The 18,060-nt window shown below is 36.9% G+C and overlaps 2 protein-coding genes across 2 annotated transcripts; one reads left to right on the plus strand and one right to left on the minus strand.

The window, feature by feature from the left end:
• Window positions 1-1,715: 1,715 nt before the first annotated feature.
• On the plus strand, window positions 1,716-7,908 carry LOC113325430 (probable glycosyltransferase STELLO2). Its single transcript, XM_026573637.1, has 3 exons — window positions 1,716-3,657; window positions 6,766-6,892; window positions 7,069-7,908. Exons 1-3 carry the CDS (start codon window positions 1,949-1,951, stop codon window positions 7,543-7,545), a joined length of 2,313 nt encoding a protein of 770 aa, XP_026429422.1. The 5' UTR covers window positions 1,716-1,948; the 3' UTR covers window positions 7,546-7,908.
• Window positions 7,909-13,892: 5,984 nt separating this feature from the next.
• LOC113320312 (cinnamoyl-CoA reductase 1-like) lies at window positions 13,893-16,839 on the minus strand. Its single transcript, XM_026568235.1, has 6 exons — window positions 16,558-16,839; window positions 15,795-15,965; window positions 15,510-15,701; window positions 15,011-15,173; window positions 14,539-14,725; window positions 13,893-14,272 (listed from the first exon to the last, which is right to left on the minus strand). Exons 1-6 carry the CDS (start codon window positions 16,687-16,689, stop codon window positions 14,128-14,130), a joined length of 990 nt encoding a protein of 329 aa, XP_026424020.1. The 5' UTR covers window positions 16,690-16,839; the 3' UTR covers window positions 13,893-14,127.
• Window positions 16,840-18,060: the final 1,221 nt, after the last annotated feature.

Consider the following 18,060-nt stretch of genomic DNA (forward strand, 5'->3'; position numbering starts at 1 on the left):
CACACACCATTGCAGATTCCTGCAGAATTTCTCACAATTAGTCCAATGCCAGAGTTCATGGAGTTATCAATAAAGTAAGCATCAAAGTTTATCTTTTCCACATCAGTTGCAGGGGGATTCCAAGTATGTCTAACAGTAACTTTGATACTTATAGTATTAGTATTATATAAGGTGTTATGCCAATCCTGCAAATGGTTAACAATTCTCTCAGCTATAAGAGTTTCAGCAATCTGTGTGTTCTCAAAGTTTTTAGAACATCTGGCCTTCCAGATATGCCAAGTAACAAAATTGGTAATTACAAATGAGTTTTGATCAACTTGCCCACCATTATTACCTATATTCAAGATTCCACATAACCAATCATGTAAATTATAGTTACTGATGGAATTATACAGGTTAGCATTAACTCTATTCCAGATGGTTCTAGCAATCACACAATCAATAAACAAATGTTGATAGGATTCAACAGCATTACTACACATAGGACAGGAAGTACTTTTATGTTTTGTGAATCTAGCCATTCTATCCTTTATAGCTAGACATTTATGCAGAACCTTTCATATAAAATGTTGGACCCTAGGAGGAAGTTTGAAACTCCAGAAAACATTCCAGTTGATAGCTAAATTGTTCTTAGTAGGGCTAACAACAAGAGACTCATTTAAGATAATCTTGTAAGCAGATTTAACAGTAAATTGACCATTGTGTGAAGGAGACCATCTAAGTTTATCACTTCCACTATGAGGGATTCTGATACTTAAAATTTCCTGGACAATATCCTCATCAAACAGAGTTCTCATTGTATCTATGTTCCAAGTATGTGTCTCATTATTTAGAAGATGGCAGACATGACTTATATTACTAGAAGAAAAGGTAGTGTCAGGGTGAGTAATTCTATTTGGAAGCCAATTATCTTTCCAAATTGAAATATGCTCCCCATTACCTACTTCCCACACATAATGCCTCTTAACAAGTAGGTGTTGCGGACAGGTTAAAGACGAAAGGCAGAAATGGTTAATTTATGTGGTTGCCAAGGGTAAGTCTGTCCGACTCGCGCAAACATATTGAACTCATCCTAGTTAAAGAGTCAACTACGATTTATGCTCTTCTCAGATCTCTTTTTGTTCTCCCTCTAACAAAAATCCTTTGCGGTAGTTGGTTTCTTTGTGACAACCACAGACGATTACTTTTATATCTTACTAATATTGAAAAGCTTAGTGGTATTGCTGCCAATGCTTTGATTAGAATTAGGAAATTGGAATTATAAGAATCATTCGTGATAACATTTCTCATGAATGGCACCCGAAATTACTCGGATGTTTCTAAAAAAGAAGGTTCCACTGATAAAACAGCTGCAAAAAAGATGGTATATTGGTATGGTTTGACCGGATCGGGATGGCATGGCTAGCCTCCTGCCTCCTCATATACCCACAATCTAGGTAGCTTTTCCCCTTTAATCAAAAGCACCATCAACATTTACAGTTCATCTGTTTACTTCGCTTCACTAACTATCGATTTCTCTTTACATGGTAGTTAGTTGACGATGAAAACTTGAAAGAGATTACACGCAATACACAAACTCACCATTAAAGAGAAACACCAAAAAACAGAAAGGGAACAAAAAAAAAAAAAATTATATAGGAAAAAGAAAGAAAGACCCCCCCCCCCCCCCCCACCCCCACCCCCCACCATACATATTACTAACAACTGCTCTACTAAAATTCAAGCTGAAGCAATCCACCTAACCATACCTGTCGGCAGTTCACACAGAGCTCTCTCACTCACTCCATCATCTCGACTGTCATACCAGTAGATCACTCAATAGAAGATTGAGATCACAAATCAGAGATCTTAACAAGTTATTCAAATTTGTAGAAGAAGAAGAAATTAAAAGAGTGGGTTTGATTCAAATACTTAGGTTTTCTTTGAATTTTTGAAATTTGGGGATGCAATGTTGGTACAAGAGCGTTTATCATCAAAACCATCAAAAGCACATCAAAGAGTACAATCAACAGAACCCCCATCACATTTTCTACAAGATCGTTTCTCTGAGTCCAAATCCCTAGATTTCTCAACTTGGGTATCTGAGAATCTTTACAAAATCGTATTGGTTCTTCTACTTATTGTTACTGTTGCTGCACTTTTCTTCCTTCGTAACGTTGGTGATACAGCTGGTTTTCTCTGTTTGGAAAACAGATCTGTTGTTGATAAAACAATTCATTTCCCTAAAATTGATTGGAACTCGATTCCATCTATTGTTGATAAAACTTCTCCTTATTCTTCTTTTCGATCCGAAAAATGGATTATTGTATCCGTTTCTACTCAACCTACTGATTCTCTTCAAAATCTTGTTAAATTAAGAGGCTGGCAAGTTTTGGCAATTGGAAATTCAAAAGCCCCTTCAGATTGGAATCTGAAAGGTGCAATCTTTTTATCCTTAGACCAACAAGCTAGTTTAGGTTTTCGAATTGTTGATCAGCTTCCTTATGATTCTTATGTCAGGAAGAATGTTGGTTACCTTTTCGCAATTCAACATGGTGCCAAAAAGATCTTTGATGCTGATGATCGTGGGGATGTAATTGATGCTGATTTAGGTAAACATTTTGATGTGGAATTGATTGGTGAAGGTGCAAGACAACAGACCATCTTACAGTATAGCCATGAAAACCCTAATAGGACTGTTGTCAATCCTTATATTCATTTTGGGCAGAGATCAGTTTGGCCGAGAGGTCTGCCTTTGGAGAATGTTGGTGAATTGGGGCACGAAGAGTTCTACACTGAACTCTATGGTGGTAAGCAATTTATCCAGCAAGGTATTTCTAATGGCCTCCCAGATGTTGATTCTATTTTCTATTTAACACGAAAGTCTGGTTTTGAAGCATTTGATATTCGTTTCGATGAAAATGCTCCAAAAGTAGCGTTGCCACAAGGTATGATGGTGCCCTTGAATTCATTCAATACAATGTTTCATTCTTCTGCCTTTTGGAGTTTAATGCTTCCAGTTTCCGTTAGTTCTATGGCTTCTGATGTATTGAGGGGGTTTTGGGGACAAAGGCTTTTATGGGAAATTGGTGGATTTGTTGTAGTTTACCCTCCTACTGTTCATCGATATGATAGAATTGAAGCGTACCCATTTTCAGAAGAGAAAGATCTTCATGTTAACGTGGGTCGTCTTATTAAGTTCTTGGTTCAGTGGAGATCTGGAAAACACAGACTATTCGAGAAAATTATGGAGTTAAGTTATGTAATGGCAGAGGAAGGGTTTTGGACTGAGCAAGATGTAAAATTTACTGCTGCTTGGCTTCAGGATCTGTTAGCTGTCGGCTACCAGCAACCAAGGTTGATGTCTTTAGAGTTAGATAGACCAAGGGCCACGATAGGCCATGGAGATCGGAAGGATTTCATCCCTCGAAAAATACCATCCGTTCATCTTGGGGTTGAGGAAGTAGGGACTGTAAATTATGAGATAGGGAATTTGATTAAGTTGAGGAAGAACTTTGGGAATGTTGTGCTCATAATGTTCTGCACTAGGCCGGTGGAACGTACCGCTTTGGAATGGAGGTTGCTTTATGGTCGCATATTCAAGACTGTTGTTATCCTCTCAGAACACAGCAATTCAGATCTTGCTGTTGAACGCGGCAAGTTGGAGCAAGTATACAAGTAAGTGTCCCAATTGTCTTCATAATTCATGTTTCATCATCTTGCTTGATTTTGACCGTCAACTTTGAAAGTAGTTATTTGCATGTTTATTTGTTGATGATCTGATGTAAGAGTGAATCAGCATGAACCACCCTTTTTATACATTCTTTCCATGTGGAGGACTGTAATTGGGTTCTTTGTGAACGACTGCCTTCTTCTTACGTTTACTCTAACCAGTTTTAGTTTTTTTCTTATTAGAGTTAGTTATTTGGGATTGTGTTATTATTAGAGATAGTGGAATTACAAGGAATCGTGACTTCTAATTTTATACAGCATTTATGCATAGACAGATAAGAACAAAAATCTTGGCCGAAGGATATTTAGGTGCCCTCAGAAAACAAGAAGCTATAGCCTTGTGAGGCAAGTAAACCAACAAGTGTTTAGCTATATAGTCCCAGCTTCCATAATTTGGCAAGTTCACAACATATGTTCAGTGTTACATATTATCATTTTGTGGCTTAGTTGGTAATATTGGGAAGCAAAAATATGATTTACAGCATGGTAGGTTTTCTCTGTAGGATTTGTTTGAAAGTACAACTAACCACTGCTTGCTCAAATGTGTGATGTTCTTGTATACTTTTCTAACAGAGTTTTTTTTTTTTTTTTTTTAAAGATAGATATAGTTTGTGTGTATACTGGAATGTCTCAATACTTGCAACCGATCAAACTATAATGGTAGGATTATGCTCCTTTTATAATTAACCAGTACTAGTGTTTGAATGAATTAATAAGTAAAGAGTGAAAGCTGTTTAGTACATGAAGTCTGAGAGTAAGGACATTATCATGTGTCAAAGAGTTCATGTTTTATTTTACTTTTGGGTCCTATTAAAGTGACCAGTAACACCATAGGGTCCCAAAACTGTCCAATTCTTTGTTTGGGTCCCAGTCAAACGGTTGATTGGTCAATTCGTCAAGAACCGTTAAATTGTTAAGGCCCTGAAAATGTTTTTTTATCCCAAAAAACTTTGGTGTTAAAAATATCTAATTCCAAGAAATTTTATCATTTTTCATCCTTAGTTGAGACCTCATCCAGTTTTATCACAGAAAGATTATGATATTTGATGCATGCATATACTTCTGCTTGAGAATAAAAAGATATATGTACGTATCCAAATGTATACTTATATACTTGTGATTAGGAGTAGGGTGTAAAAACCATCGAGTGGATATTCAATCAACTTGTTGATTTGGATGAGGTCTCAGCTAAAGAGAAAATGATAAACCTAAATCCTATCTAGTAGGAGTAGGGTGTAAAAATCGTCGAGTGGATATTCAATCAACTTGTTGATTTGGATGAGGTCTCAGCTAAAGAGAAAATGATAATATCACGAAATTGGATTTTTTTAACACTGTTTTTTTTGGGTCCCGATTAAAATACGAAAATATTTTTTGGGTCTCATCCTATTTAAAGGTAGCTAACAGGTTGACTAGTCAACCGTTTGACGGGGACTCAAATATGACATTGGACATTTTTGGGACACTGTAGTGTTAATGGTCACTTTAATGGGACCCAAAACTAAATAATCCATTTGCTAAATTGGACATTTTGGGACCCTGTGGTGTTGATGGTCACTTCAAATGACCCAAAACTAAAATTATCCATTTACCAATTTAGGAGGGGAAAGCACTGATAGTGGTAGGGTAGAATGAATTGATAAGTAAAGAGAGAAACATGTGTAGTACATGAAGTTTGAAAGTAAGGACATTAGCACGCTTCATATTCTTCTTCTAGGAATGGAGTAATACTCATGTGATTTTCTGTTTCCCTTTTCCATATGTAAATGCCTATAATCTAAATAGTACATGAATCTTTGGGTCGATATACATAGATGTGACTCTATTGTTGAGAAGTTCATGTATGTCATATGCTTCCTTACAATATCGGAGTGCCCCTCAGTGTATGCTTAGTACAAGAAGATAGGCAAAAGTTAGGTGTTGAACTGTCTAAAACTTGTTAGAGTAGTCTTGGAGCGAGTTTGTGAACTCTTAGGCTACAGTATTTATTTCGTTAATCAATGATAGGAGCGCAAGTCTACGTTATTTTGTCGGCTATTTTTGTTATCTACCACATCACCTACTATTTAATAGGAGACCAGTACCTCATTGGATACATCTTAGACAGAAAATAACTCTATTTTTGTGTTTCTCATTGACGGCTGAGATTGAGTCTAGCATATTCCTTGTCTTCTGTCCAGCTACTAGCTACCGTCTCTATCTAACCATCCGATAGGTTAGGTTTTCGCTTTTGAGTCTCAACTAATGGTGCCTGTGCTGACTGATATGTCTTAGATTTAGCAAGGAAAAAGAAAGAGGAGGAAAAGAAAATGAAAGGGTTTTGATATCTGTAGCCATTTTTAATTATTAACTGAAGTAAACCCTTCATTTATATATATATATATATATATATTGATATTGGAAATCACAAGTGATCTTGACAAATCAGGTAGAAAATGATAGAATTTCTAAGGTCAGTAAGCAACTTGATGCTTATGGATTTTGGGTTTATCATGTTTCCACTTTCCACTCTATTTCTTGTTTAAGTTTTAAGCAGGTAGAAATGTGCAGGAGATCAGGGTTGGTATTCGTTAGGCCAGGTTTAGTTAGACATGCAATGATCAGGTTTGGGCTCGGGCAAGTCCTCATTCAAAATTGCTGTAATCTGCTCAAACCCCTAAGCTTTGTTAACATTGGGCCTCATTTTACCTCTACAAGTTGGGAAGCTTAAATTGCTTAATTTATGTATATTAAGTATTAACACACGTGTACAAGCTTATTGGCCTCCTCTAGTTGTGGCTGCATCTTTATTCTTGAACCACGAGGCAGCAGTTGCTGCCACCTTGTAGCATGTCTAAATAGATTGCTTTAGCAACCTTTGCTTATCTGTTAACAATACAGGCTTTGTCAATTCCATCAATTTTAACTTAAAGAAGTGGTCGTAAATGTGAAGCTTAATTTTTTTTTTCTTTCTTTTACATGTTTCTGACTGTATCTATGAATTTGATCTATGCTCACTGGTAGTAATATATAATCTATGTTTGCTTAATTAGCTTGAGTTTCTGGACTTTGCAGATTTTTGCCTAAGATATTCGATCGGTTCGCAAGTGCAGAAGGTTTTGTGTTTCTTCAAGATGACACGGTTCTCAACTATTGGAATTTACTTCAAGCAGACAAGACTAAGCTATGGATTACTGACAAGGTAACATCAAATTCAACCAAACTAGGCATATCAATGCATTAATAACCCATAACTTTCAACCAAGTTTTGAAGTTGTTTGACCTTTCGTGATGGTGATTCCACCCCTTCAATTTATTTAATGATATGATGCCATATATTGTTCTCTGACAAGATGTTGTATGTATATATATTATCAGGTCCCCAATTCCTGGACCATCGTTCCAACAACAGGGGAGAATTCGGGTTGGTATTCAAAACAAGCAGACATGGTGAAGACAGTAGTAGATACGATGCCCGTTCATTTTCAGGTTAGCTACAAGGAAAGCAGCACCGATCTACAAGGGCTAACACTTTGTGGTTCCGAGGTTTTCTACGTCCCCCGGCGTTTTGTAGGGGACTTTACAGATTTGGTTGATCTTGTTGGCAAAATTAAAATCCATCACAAGGTCGCAATACCGATGTTCTTTAAGGCAATAGATTCACCAAGTAACTTTGATTCCGTTCTTGGTAAAATGATTTATAAGACGGAAATGCTACCAGCAAGCAATTTTTCGACCATATATTCACCCAAAGTCCCTGCAGTGCATCCATGCAATGTGTCAGATGAGCCTGATTTTATTAGACTGGTTAGAATCATGTCTGCAGGCGATCCTCTTCTAATGGAACTAGTTTGAGTATACACCTCAACAAGAAAAATGTACCACTTTATTAACACTGAGTGATCCTTTAAATTCTTTTCTTACCGAGGTATGGGGTAAATTTCTCTTTTTCCTTTTGTAGATTTATGTTGTAATATTCATTTAGTGGGGAGGAAAAAAAGCCCTAGAACAGTTCTGTTAAATCATCTTTGTAATTGGTTTATAGACAAATGAAAAAAAAAGTGTATTCATGGGTTACAGAAATGGAGATATTCGTCTGTTAAGGTTCAAAATTTTGATCCTTATGGCGGTTGTTTCCCGGGCTGAATTTGAGGTTGTACTGGCAAAACATGTTGCCGAATGATTCTTCTAATTATCGGTGAATCTTAACGCTGGTAAGAACTGAACTTTCTAATTATTTGTATTCATAACTTCCTCCAAGAGTAAAGTGTTGCATTTTATTGCATCAGTTCGTTTAATTCAGAATCCTCAAGAGAACCTGTATACCTCTGCTATTTATTTATTTTTTGTATTTATTCCTAAGAAAGAGAATGCTGCACAATTTGGAAACTAAGAGGGAGTTGTCCTCTTAATAATCCTAGCATTTTTAGGGGCCACTCAAAAGAAATTAGGGGCCAACAATAAAAACGAAAAATGTCACCCAAATCTAAGTTGAGTTCACCCCTTATCTTTCTTTTTTCGTAATGGTCAAATTGCCCTTCAATAATCGGAGGTTAGATAGGAATTCGGTAAGGGTGCACACGGTACGGTTCGACTCGGTTCTTGAAGAGACCGAGTATCTGTACCTCCCTAGCTGGTAGGCATTTAAAGATGTGAAAATAAGACAATAAATGGATGCCTACAGTGATACCTGCAAGTGCACAGGGTCAGTTGTAGCTTGTGTGCAAGAACATGGTCATTCCACAGGGACTTGGGAGTGTGCAATGAAGTTACACTATGCTGATAATTGATGCAAAACTAAATGCAAGGTCACAAGGCTGCAGTGACAGTGAAACAGAGATGGTAAAACATCTAACCAAGGCTATGAGCCAAGGGCAGGGAAGGCAGTGCACTGATTTCAGTGCACAACAAGATGTGAAGTGCAAAAGCTAAATAAAACAGCAAGGAAAACTCAACTGAGCAATAAGAATAACAGAATTAGAGTTGCAAGTGACTGTAAAAACAAATTGTGGGCTAAGCTACGGCTTTGAATCCACCCTTGTGACCGAGCCAAATAATGTAGTTCTAGGTTGAATCCCTAATGGAACTAAGTGACAGTTAAGGCCAACTTAAGATCCTAAGCATACAAAAAGGGAATAGCAAGATAATCAGCTTGCTCAACTGATGTGCTCCTAGTATTGACTGTCTTTGACAGTACAATCAATCACAAGCACTAGTGAGCACTGATTTCTCCCATTGCTCAATCAATTCAGTGAACTAAGGCTTCTAACCTAACATTCCACTACCTAACAGTCCACTAAAGCTTCATCTGAGCCTCAGCTAGTGAGACTTAGCTCATGACTAACATGCTAACACAAACATACATCATACAAGATAATTGAAACATGAATTCAAATATTGAACATAAACAGAGCATTGAACTACAACCCTTGAGACACTGGCTATTCCAGTGCTCTTGGGTGACACACTGGCTAGTCCAGGCATGCCTCCAATCAAACACCCGTAGTCCCTATTTATACTTACAATCCTCTAACCCAAAAATCCCCAAATCAGAAATTAGGGTTTCACAAAATTATAAAATTAAACTCACCTAATCTCTGCTAGACACTCAATGGCGCTCACCCATGCTGCTACATCCTCAATTGTTTCTACCCATGCCTCCAACTCGTCTCTAGCTTCAATCTATTTCATCAATTTCTAATCCTAGGGTTTCAGTTGAACTAGGGTTGAGAAATCGATGAAATAGGTGGAAAGAGATTTGGTGAACGTGGTGGTGATGATGGGTTTTGATTGATTTGGTGGAGAGAGTTGTTGGTGGCGTTTGGTGGAGATGGCAGGGGAGAAGGTGGTGGTGATGGCGTACGGGTTCTGCAGACGGAGAGGGGAAGAAGATGGAGAAGTCGATGGGAAATTTGGGTAAGGTGTGTTTTGGTTCGGGTTAGGGAATTTGGTGTTTGGGTGCTGATCGGGTACAACAAGTTTGATGATTTGCGATGCTCAGCCGTTGGATGTGGAATTGATAGATCAATCTGACGGCGAGATACAAGGGAGCTTGTAGCGACCGTTGGATGCGGAAGTACAACGAAACTGACGGCTCAAGATGGAGTTAGGTGCTATAGTGTTAGACAGGAGCTTCAGAGTTTGATGCACTGTGATGAAGCGACCGTTGGATGATGGAATGGATCCAATCTGACGGTTAAGAGGCGAAACGGGTTTGGGTATTGATTTTAGGCTTAGAAAATGGGTTTGGGTTTAGGAAATGTGTTTGGGCTTAAACAATCTTGAGCCCACTTCTTCTTTAAGAACAATTTCTTCCTTTGTGAGCCCATTTTCATCCTTCTGGTCTTGTGCACAACATCCTTCGCGGTTTCCTTGTGTAATTCCTCCCGGCTTTTCACCACTTTTCTGCTCTTTTCCGCTCCGCTATTCATCCAAACTTTATTTATTACCTAAAAATGCAAAATTAGTTAATAAAAATATTTATTCTTGAAAACAAAGAAAATACAGAATATGGGATAAAATGTAGAATTAATGCACAAAAGATGAGTTAAATGCCAACAAAAAGATATAAAAATATGCACTTTTTAGCACTCATCACTAGCCTCGGTTCCAAAATTTTGGACCGGTACCTGTACCTTGTACCTCGGTTCCGGTACCATTCGGTACATGTCCGGTACCAGGTACGGTTCCGGTACCAGTCAGTACTTTTTCAGACATAATTATGTCTTTTTCTCTCACAACATAAGTACCTGTTTTTTACCTGTTTTTCAATATATTAAGTAATATCTCAATCAAAAAACAAAGCACCAACTAATAAGTAGCAATATTACTAGCAAATCAAACAAACAAAGTCTTGAAAATCTGAAAAAAGAAGTAGCAGTAGGCAGTAGCACACAAACTGACAAACACACACACTAAAGTCTTGAAAATCCTAAAAAAGAACAAGTAGCAGTAGGCAGTAGCCACAGACACACATACTAAGTCTTGAAAATGAGAAAATTTGAAAAAAGAACAACTAGCAGTGCACCTAGTGCTGCAGTAGTCTTGAATCTTGATCTTCTAATCCATGTCAGCAGCACTTGTGGTGGCATCAGTGTTGATAGGACCAAGTAACGCTGAAAAAACAAACAATCGCAGTTAGTAACTATTAGTCTATATCTATTACTGCCAAACACAAGTAGTAATGTAATATGTATATCAGCAATGTATATGTTTGTACAATTGTATGTTACCTTCTTCAAGTTCAACATCATCATCTGGTATGTAATCAGATAGAAGATCAAGTTGTATTGGCTTCCTTATCCAGCTTTGTGTGCAAAGCAATGCCTCTCTGTCCTTGTAGATAAAAAGCTTCTACAAGGACTTAAGACTCGCTTTCCTGTGCTAAAAGCAGACTCAGAGGAAACAGAAGACACAGGAATGGCTAATATGTCCTTAGCCATATGTACAAGTATCTTATACTTTGTATTGTTGGTCTTCCACCAACCCAATAAGTCAAACTCCTCATCATCATCTTCTCCTTCACCTTCTTCATACTTGTCAATGAAATATCTATCCAACTCTATTTTTCCCATGTCATCATTTGGGCTACTCTTGAACCTCTTACTCCTTGACATCAACTCTTTCATACGATTTGGCCATGCCCCTGATTTACTTACACTGCTTTGGCTTGTCCCTGGATAGAACTAAGTCTAAGGCTCTAAGCCTAGTGCTAAGCATTAATTATGCGATCTCTGTGGGGGCATCTCTTAAAGTGCTTCCACAATGCTGTTGTGAGCCTTATATATCCTTCCACAATAATTGCAAGTGGCTTCTGCAACATTTCTCCTAGTGGAATGACGCCATATTATGTTCCGATCCCTAGCTGGACTTGATGCATCCATGAATGATTGGTCACTGACAAACAATATATACACAATTCAAACATGAATCATTGCTGGAAAAAAATCTAAAGAACACAAACAACATGCATTCAAGACACCAAGCTGAATCCATAAATCCAAAATCTAATTGGTACCCATTGTCTGTTGAAACTAGATGTTACCAAGATTTTTAACTTGAACCAAATCAGCAAAACAATTGGCATAAAGAAGAGATCCTTACCTTGTAAGACCGGATCTCAACGATTTTTTTCAGTGAAGGAGCAGCACATGCACATCGGTATTGCTAAGCATAACAGCCTATTAAAGCCAGCAACAAATTCAGTCTATAACATCAGATACATATGTAATCAAAATGATACTAGCATTTCAGAAAACACAAATTCAATTAAGAAATTTTCTGAAAGGAGATTGAATTATCCAGTGAGAAGAAATGATTCATAATAAAGGCAAAATAGGGCTTTAGGGTTTCAAAATGATAACACTGGTAATTCATTCATGTCATCAGATCAATAGAAACTTTCAGGATAGATAAAAATAACATCAACTATTTTTTTTTCTTCATTTCATTAGATCTGGAAACTACAAATCTAGATTGCATCTTACCAAATCGAGATTTAATGAACCCAGTAGTCAAAAATCAAAATCGAGAGGTGGTGTAATGAAGATCGTGGAGTTGAAGTCTTGAATCTTAATACAATGATACAACAAAAAAAAATTCGTCAATCACAAGCATAAAAAAATTAAAAACAAATTAAACAAAAAAGATGAAACTAATCAAAAGAAATGACGAACCTGATTTCTAAGAGTGAGAAATTAAGAGATGATTGAATATTTGAAACAAAGAAGATGGATTTAGTAATGGGGTTCTTCACTTCTTCTCCTTCTCAGAGAGAGGAGACAGACAAAAAAAAAAGGAAAGGAAACTGATAAGAGAAACCCTACCTCTGTTATGTTGGCTTATATACCCCCTCTAATCTAACGACTATTACTAATCTATGATCCCCTAAATCTAACGGCTCTTGATATTCGGTACTTTCGGTCCGATACGGCACGGTACTTGTAGTGGACCGTGTACCTGTACCCCCAGACCCCGGTTCCTATTTTTTGGACCGGTACCTGTACCCCGTTCCTCGGCTCGGTCCAAAATCAGGTACGGTTCCACCGGTTCCGGCGCGGTCCGCCGGTCCGGCTCGGTTCCTGTGCACCCTTAGAATTCGGTAGTTAGTGTTACAAGAATTATTTGAGTTCTTTTTTTTTTTTGCTTACATTTCCAAATTTTGGTGCTAACATAATCGATAGTAAATTATGTTAATTTAACTTCCGAATGTATATCGGCCACAAAATGAGATTTTTCCAAAATCCTATAATTTTCGAACTTTGGTACTACCATAATCGGTAGTAAATGGTGTTACTTTAGCTCCGAATATATTCAGTTTTCGAATTTTAGTTCTACCATAATCGGTAGTTAATTGTGAATTGGCCCCAAAATGAGATTTTGCCAAAATCTTAAATTTTTTGACTTTGGTACTACCATAATCGGTAGTAAATGATGTTACTTTAACCTCCGAATATATTCAGTATTCGAATTTTAGTATTTCTATAATCGGTAGTTAATTTAACTTCCGAATGTTTATTGGTCCCAAAATGAGATTTAACCAAAATCCTAAAATTTTCGAACTTTGGTACTACCATAATCGGTAGTAAATGGTGTTACTTTAACCTCCGAATATATTCAGTTTTCGAATTTTAGTACTACCATAATCGGTAGTGTTAATTTAACATCCGAATGTGTATTCTCCCCGAAAAGAGATTTTGCCAAAATCCTTCATTTTTTGAATTTTGGTACTGCCATAATCGGTAGTCAATTAGGTTCATTATCTATCGATTGTATTTAATTTTAGTATAGAAAATTTGAAGCAGTAGCAGAAACACAATCGGTAGATAACAATTAATTTACCTACCGATTATGTTTCTGCTACTGTAAATCCAAGAATATCAACCATAATCGGTAAATAAATTGATTGTTATCTGCCAATTATATTCTTGCTACTGCAAATCTTAGAAAATTTTCCGATCAAAATTTTGATTTCAAGCAATCAAATCCTAATTTTGGATCACAACTACTATCATCTATTCATTTTGTTTATTTAGCTTGAATTTTTTGATGTTCTAAGTTTCAACTTTAAGGTTAATGAATTTTGGGTTTTAATTTTAAACAATCAATCGTAAAATTGGTTTGACCGACGTCTTTGGTTTCATTCAAAATTAAAACCATGAAAAAAAGTTTGATGAGTAGAAAAAAAGAAGAAGAGGAGGATATGAAATTAAAAGATATAGGTTTAGATTTAGGATAAAGGTGAAGGACAACATAGACAATTTCTATTTTCAAGACACCCCTTAACACTCTTCAATAGATGGGAATAACAAAAGTGGCCCCTAAAAATGCTAGGTTAATAATAACCATAACATAGAACGTTATTGAAACCTTAAAACCTAGCATGCGTCTGACATTAGTTTTTGACATAATGAAAATTGCAGTGAGGACAACAAAAATTTAAATGCTGAGAAATTTCTTTTCTTTCAAGCTTTCAACTGTTTCCTTGAGGCTCACCTCTACAGGAATCAGATCTACACCTAAACTTTTTACTTTCTCGATGGACACTTCATAAGTTGGCGTCAAAGGATTGTCATCTGCACACCTGTCGAGAACCAAAAAGAAAAGATGTATTAATTTTGAAATTTGTGACTTGACATGACACATGAGAAGTAAATAAGAACGAAACAAAACAAATACAGCTTCTAATAGTTCCGGGTACAAGGGAGAGGAGAACATATAATAAGTTCCTAATCACGAACTCACCCTATTTCTGGAGAATGACTAACTGTGCATTTTATCTTAAGACTGGCTTATGCAAATAGTTAAGTGTACTGATTTGGAAATAAACTATTTTGAGAGTAGACATACTTTTCAGGCAGCTTAACATCAGGGTAAAGATCGTGTAAAATCTTCACAATCTCTGAGAAATGCATCACTTTTTCGGCCAAGCAATGTCTTCCACTGGCTGAATGAACCTCATACGCGAGAACATGTGCTTTGGCAACATCTCTGACATCAACCCATCCAAAAACTAAATTTGGAAATGTTTGTGATCCTGCATTGAGATTAAGACGATTGCATTAAATGAAGTTCAAACCCTTGTGCTAATATCTCAAAGAAATTCATGCTTGTATAGCCAACTTATACTCCATTTTAGGATAAAGAAAGAGGATAATACATTTAGTGCCCAAATCAAATTGCCTAAATCGATGTCTAGTCAGTATATTCAAAGAAAAATAAGACACACATGCTGATCATTATAGATATATATACACCATATTTGTTGTTTCCAAAAAGAAAATTCGTGTAGAATGGACCCTTAGTAAGAGAAAAATCATACCATTGATCAAGCTAGAAATGACTTCAGCACTTGTGTTAAGCGTTGGCTGTAAAAGAGGACCCATTACCATTCCTGGATTGATAGCTACCATATCAATCCCGTTTTCTTTTGCGAATTCCCAAGCAGCCTTTTCAGCTAAGGTCTTTGAGACTACGTACCAAAGCTGGTTAATAACATGCACAAAGTTAAAGTACACAGTACATGTACATATTCGCTTGGCTCATTATAAACCTCTGAGAACTTGAACAACTTACAATAAATATATATGTTAAGATTCTAGAAAAATACGGGTGCTTAGTAACTACATGCTTAAATACCTTGAAGCAACGTCTTGGCCAGTGACACATTGTTTAACCTCCTAGTTTTGTAGCTCTTCCACTGAAGTATAGTATACTCATGGCATTAAGAAACTTGCATTGACAACAATATTCTGTTTTATTTATGCAAACAAACTTAGGATCTCTGTACAAGATTGACAAACAAATTAACAACAGTGTACCTCAATTTTCTCACAGAAATCTGGATCAGAAAACCAAGTTTCATCCACTATAACCCCAGGAACTTTTGGTCTTTCATTGACAACCACGGCAGCAAGGGATGACGTTAGAATGACTCTTTTGACAGATGGAGTTTTTTCGCAAGAACCAAGAACGTTAAGAGTTCCTTTGACCGCAGGTTCGATTAGTTCAGCCTGAATCGTAGAGGACACAAGAGTTTGCATATGCACCACTCAAAATGTACCTAGAAACAAAGTCCAAATACAGAACATAAATATAGCATGTACCTGTGGATCTTTGACTTCATTGATGATGGGAGAAGCGGTATGGAAAACACCTTCACAACCATCAACAACAGAATCAAATGAACCTTCTTCAAGTAAATCTGCTTTAAAGAAATGAAGTCTCTCGCTTGCTCCACTTAGTGCACGTAAGTGTTCCGTCTTCTTTCGGATCACCTAAATATAAATGAAGTTAAGTAATTTAATCAATGAAGAATTCAGCACTACGAAACTTTTCAGTGGAGCTGCAAATGAAACTAGTCTTTTTCTTTTGATACACAAATAATGTGTACTTGTAGAGCTCCAGTTCAGTGGTCTAATGAGAAAAAAACATCGTGTTCTTCATCATGACTTTGGCCATTGAGCCGTAATAAATCAGCCCGTAATCAAACCTCTAAACTTTTCAGTGCTCTTAAATTTTATACACTGGTATCCTTAATTTACACTACTACCAGCTGCTATATAAGACGGTCAAATTCACATCAAATGATAGAATCCGGATACATTAAAAAAAAAAAAAAACCCCGGAAAATATGGCATCAGTTAGAGCTGATAAAACTCAAAGGACAAAGGGCAATCGTGGCGTAAACTGAATATAGTAGTTTCCCCTTTAATGGAGACAAGAAAACAGAGTCAAAAGTAGTTGATACCCTTACCATGTATAATCTAGTAATAATATTTCAGATTCAAGATCAATAAATAGTAAAAGCAAACTAGTAGCTCTATTGAGTATTTGATCAAACAAGCAAATTAATTATGTAAGATGAACAGACTTACTTGGATTACGAATTGTTGCTCTGACTGTGTATCCTCGTTCTAACAATAGTTTCACTAACCACGAAGCTACATAACCTGATGCACCTGTTACACACACTAATTTACCAACTCCTTCTGCACTCATCTCTCTCACTCTCTTCCTCTGAAAACAAACAAATTTGTTATGTTCTTCGCTTGTTTGATTTTCACTCTCTAAACCGTTGGTAGCCAAGGAGATGGAATCAAATTATTAGTATTAATTATTGATTAAATTGATGTAACCAAAGATTCCTCCACACTTGTTTCCAACCGTAAAGCGTGGAATATTTAGTAGTTGACGTATACATTACATTAAAGCACACTGAAAGTCAAGTCTGTAATAACGGATTTGTCTAATCTTATTTTGGACCTGCATGTAACATAGGTGAACAATACCAAAGATTTGTAGGATAAACCATTGGTGTGATGCAAGTCAAGTGGGTAAAGATAGGTTGGTTTTCTCCACTCACGTGGTTGTAAAGTGACAGGACTACACTTGACAACCGACATGCACAATCAAGGTTGGTGCTGGAGAGTGGAGAATATGTAGTGAGGTTCCCAATTAAGATTTACCACGCCGCAACAACTACCAGACTGGCATGTCCCAAGACTCCCAAGTCCCAACTACAAAACTAATGCCGCTCGTGTTGCTCATGCTTATATTGCTCATGTTAGATGTCACACGAACTTCAAGCTTCTCCAAAGGAAATAATTTTAGTATTCGTTCAAATAAACTCAGTGTTGCTAGACCTGGCGAAGAATTTGTACCGTGAATATATCGAGTGAGATCATACGGATCCTGGACAACGTTCGGTGCATTGAGATAGGGGGCGAAAGCGGGTCCCACCCATCCTCTCACATCCTCTCATTTTTTTAATAGGAAAGTTGGAATTCATTAAAACTATAAAGAATTGTTTTGATCACCTCGGATTAATTTCTCAATCCAGGCAGGCCAGCTTACATACCAATCTGTTTTATCAAGCAATACTCTTGCATACTTTGCTAAAGAGTGTGCGTTATTATTAGCATTACGATGGAATATGTACATGTCCATGTTTCAAACTCTGAAAGAAAAAATAAAACATCCCTTATTGTACTACTTGTAGTCCATTTCACAGTTGTTGAGTGGCCTTGAATAACATTCACTACATTCAAACAATCGCGTTCCAAATGTATATTCCTAAGCCCCATTTCCTTGGGCCATCGAACTGCTTCCAAAGCTCCCATCACTTTTGCTTGCTCCGTATCTGTTCCAATTTTCGGGATGCATCGCACTCCATTGCATTCACCTGCATGGTTTCTAGATATTAGTCCAATACCTATTGAAATATTCTCATCTATAAATGAAGCATCAAAATTAATCTTCTCCACATTTACAGCTGGTGCCTGCCACACTTGATTAACTAGCAAAACATTATTAGAAATAGATTGACTGCCAGCTAAATTAGATCTCTATTCCTCCAAATGTTTAGTGATA

Source organism: Papaver somniferum, chromosome 11 (genome assembly GCF_003573695.1).
Source record: "Papaver somniferum cultivar HN1 chromosome 11, ASM357369v1, whole genome shotgun sequence".
Classification (NCBI taxonomy): Eukaryota; Viridiplantae; Streptophyta; class Magnoliopsida; order Ranunculales; family Papaveraceae; genus Papaver; species Papaver somniferum.

What these genes read in the sequence shown, in the direction of transcription:
- LOC113325430 (XM_026573637.1), top strand. Translation starts at nt 1,949, where the DNA reads ATGTTGGTACAAGAGCGTTTATCATCAAAACCATCAAAAGCACATCAA. An exon ending in AAGTTGGAGCAAGTATACAA is followed by an intron (nt 3,658 to 6,765) that starts GTAAGTGTCCCA and finishes TGGACTTTGCAG; the next exon opens with ATTTTTGCCTAAGATATTCG. An exon ending in AGCTATGGATTACTGACAAG is followed by an intron (nt 6,893 to 7,068) that starts GTAACATCAAAT and finishes ATATATTATCAG; the next exon opens with GTCCCCAATTCCTGGACCAT.
- LOC113320312 (XM_026568235.1), bottom strand. Translation starts at nt 16,689, where the DNA reads ATGAGTGCAGAAGGAGTTGGTAAATTAGTGTGTGTAACAGGTGCATCA. An exon ending in TTCGTAATCCAAGTAAGTCT is followed by an intron (nt 15,966 to 16,557) that starts GTTCATCTTACA and finishes ATTTATATTTAG; the next exon opens with GTGATCCGAAAGAAGACGGA. An exon ending in GATGTTAAGCTGCCTGAAAA is followed by an intron (nt 14,273 to 14,538) that starts GTATGTCTACTC and finishes GGTTCTCGACAG; the next exon opens with GTGTGCAGATGACAATCCTT.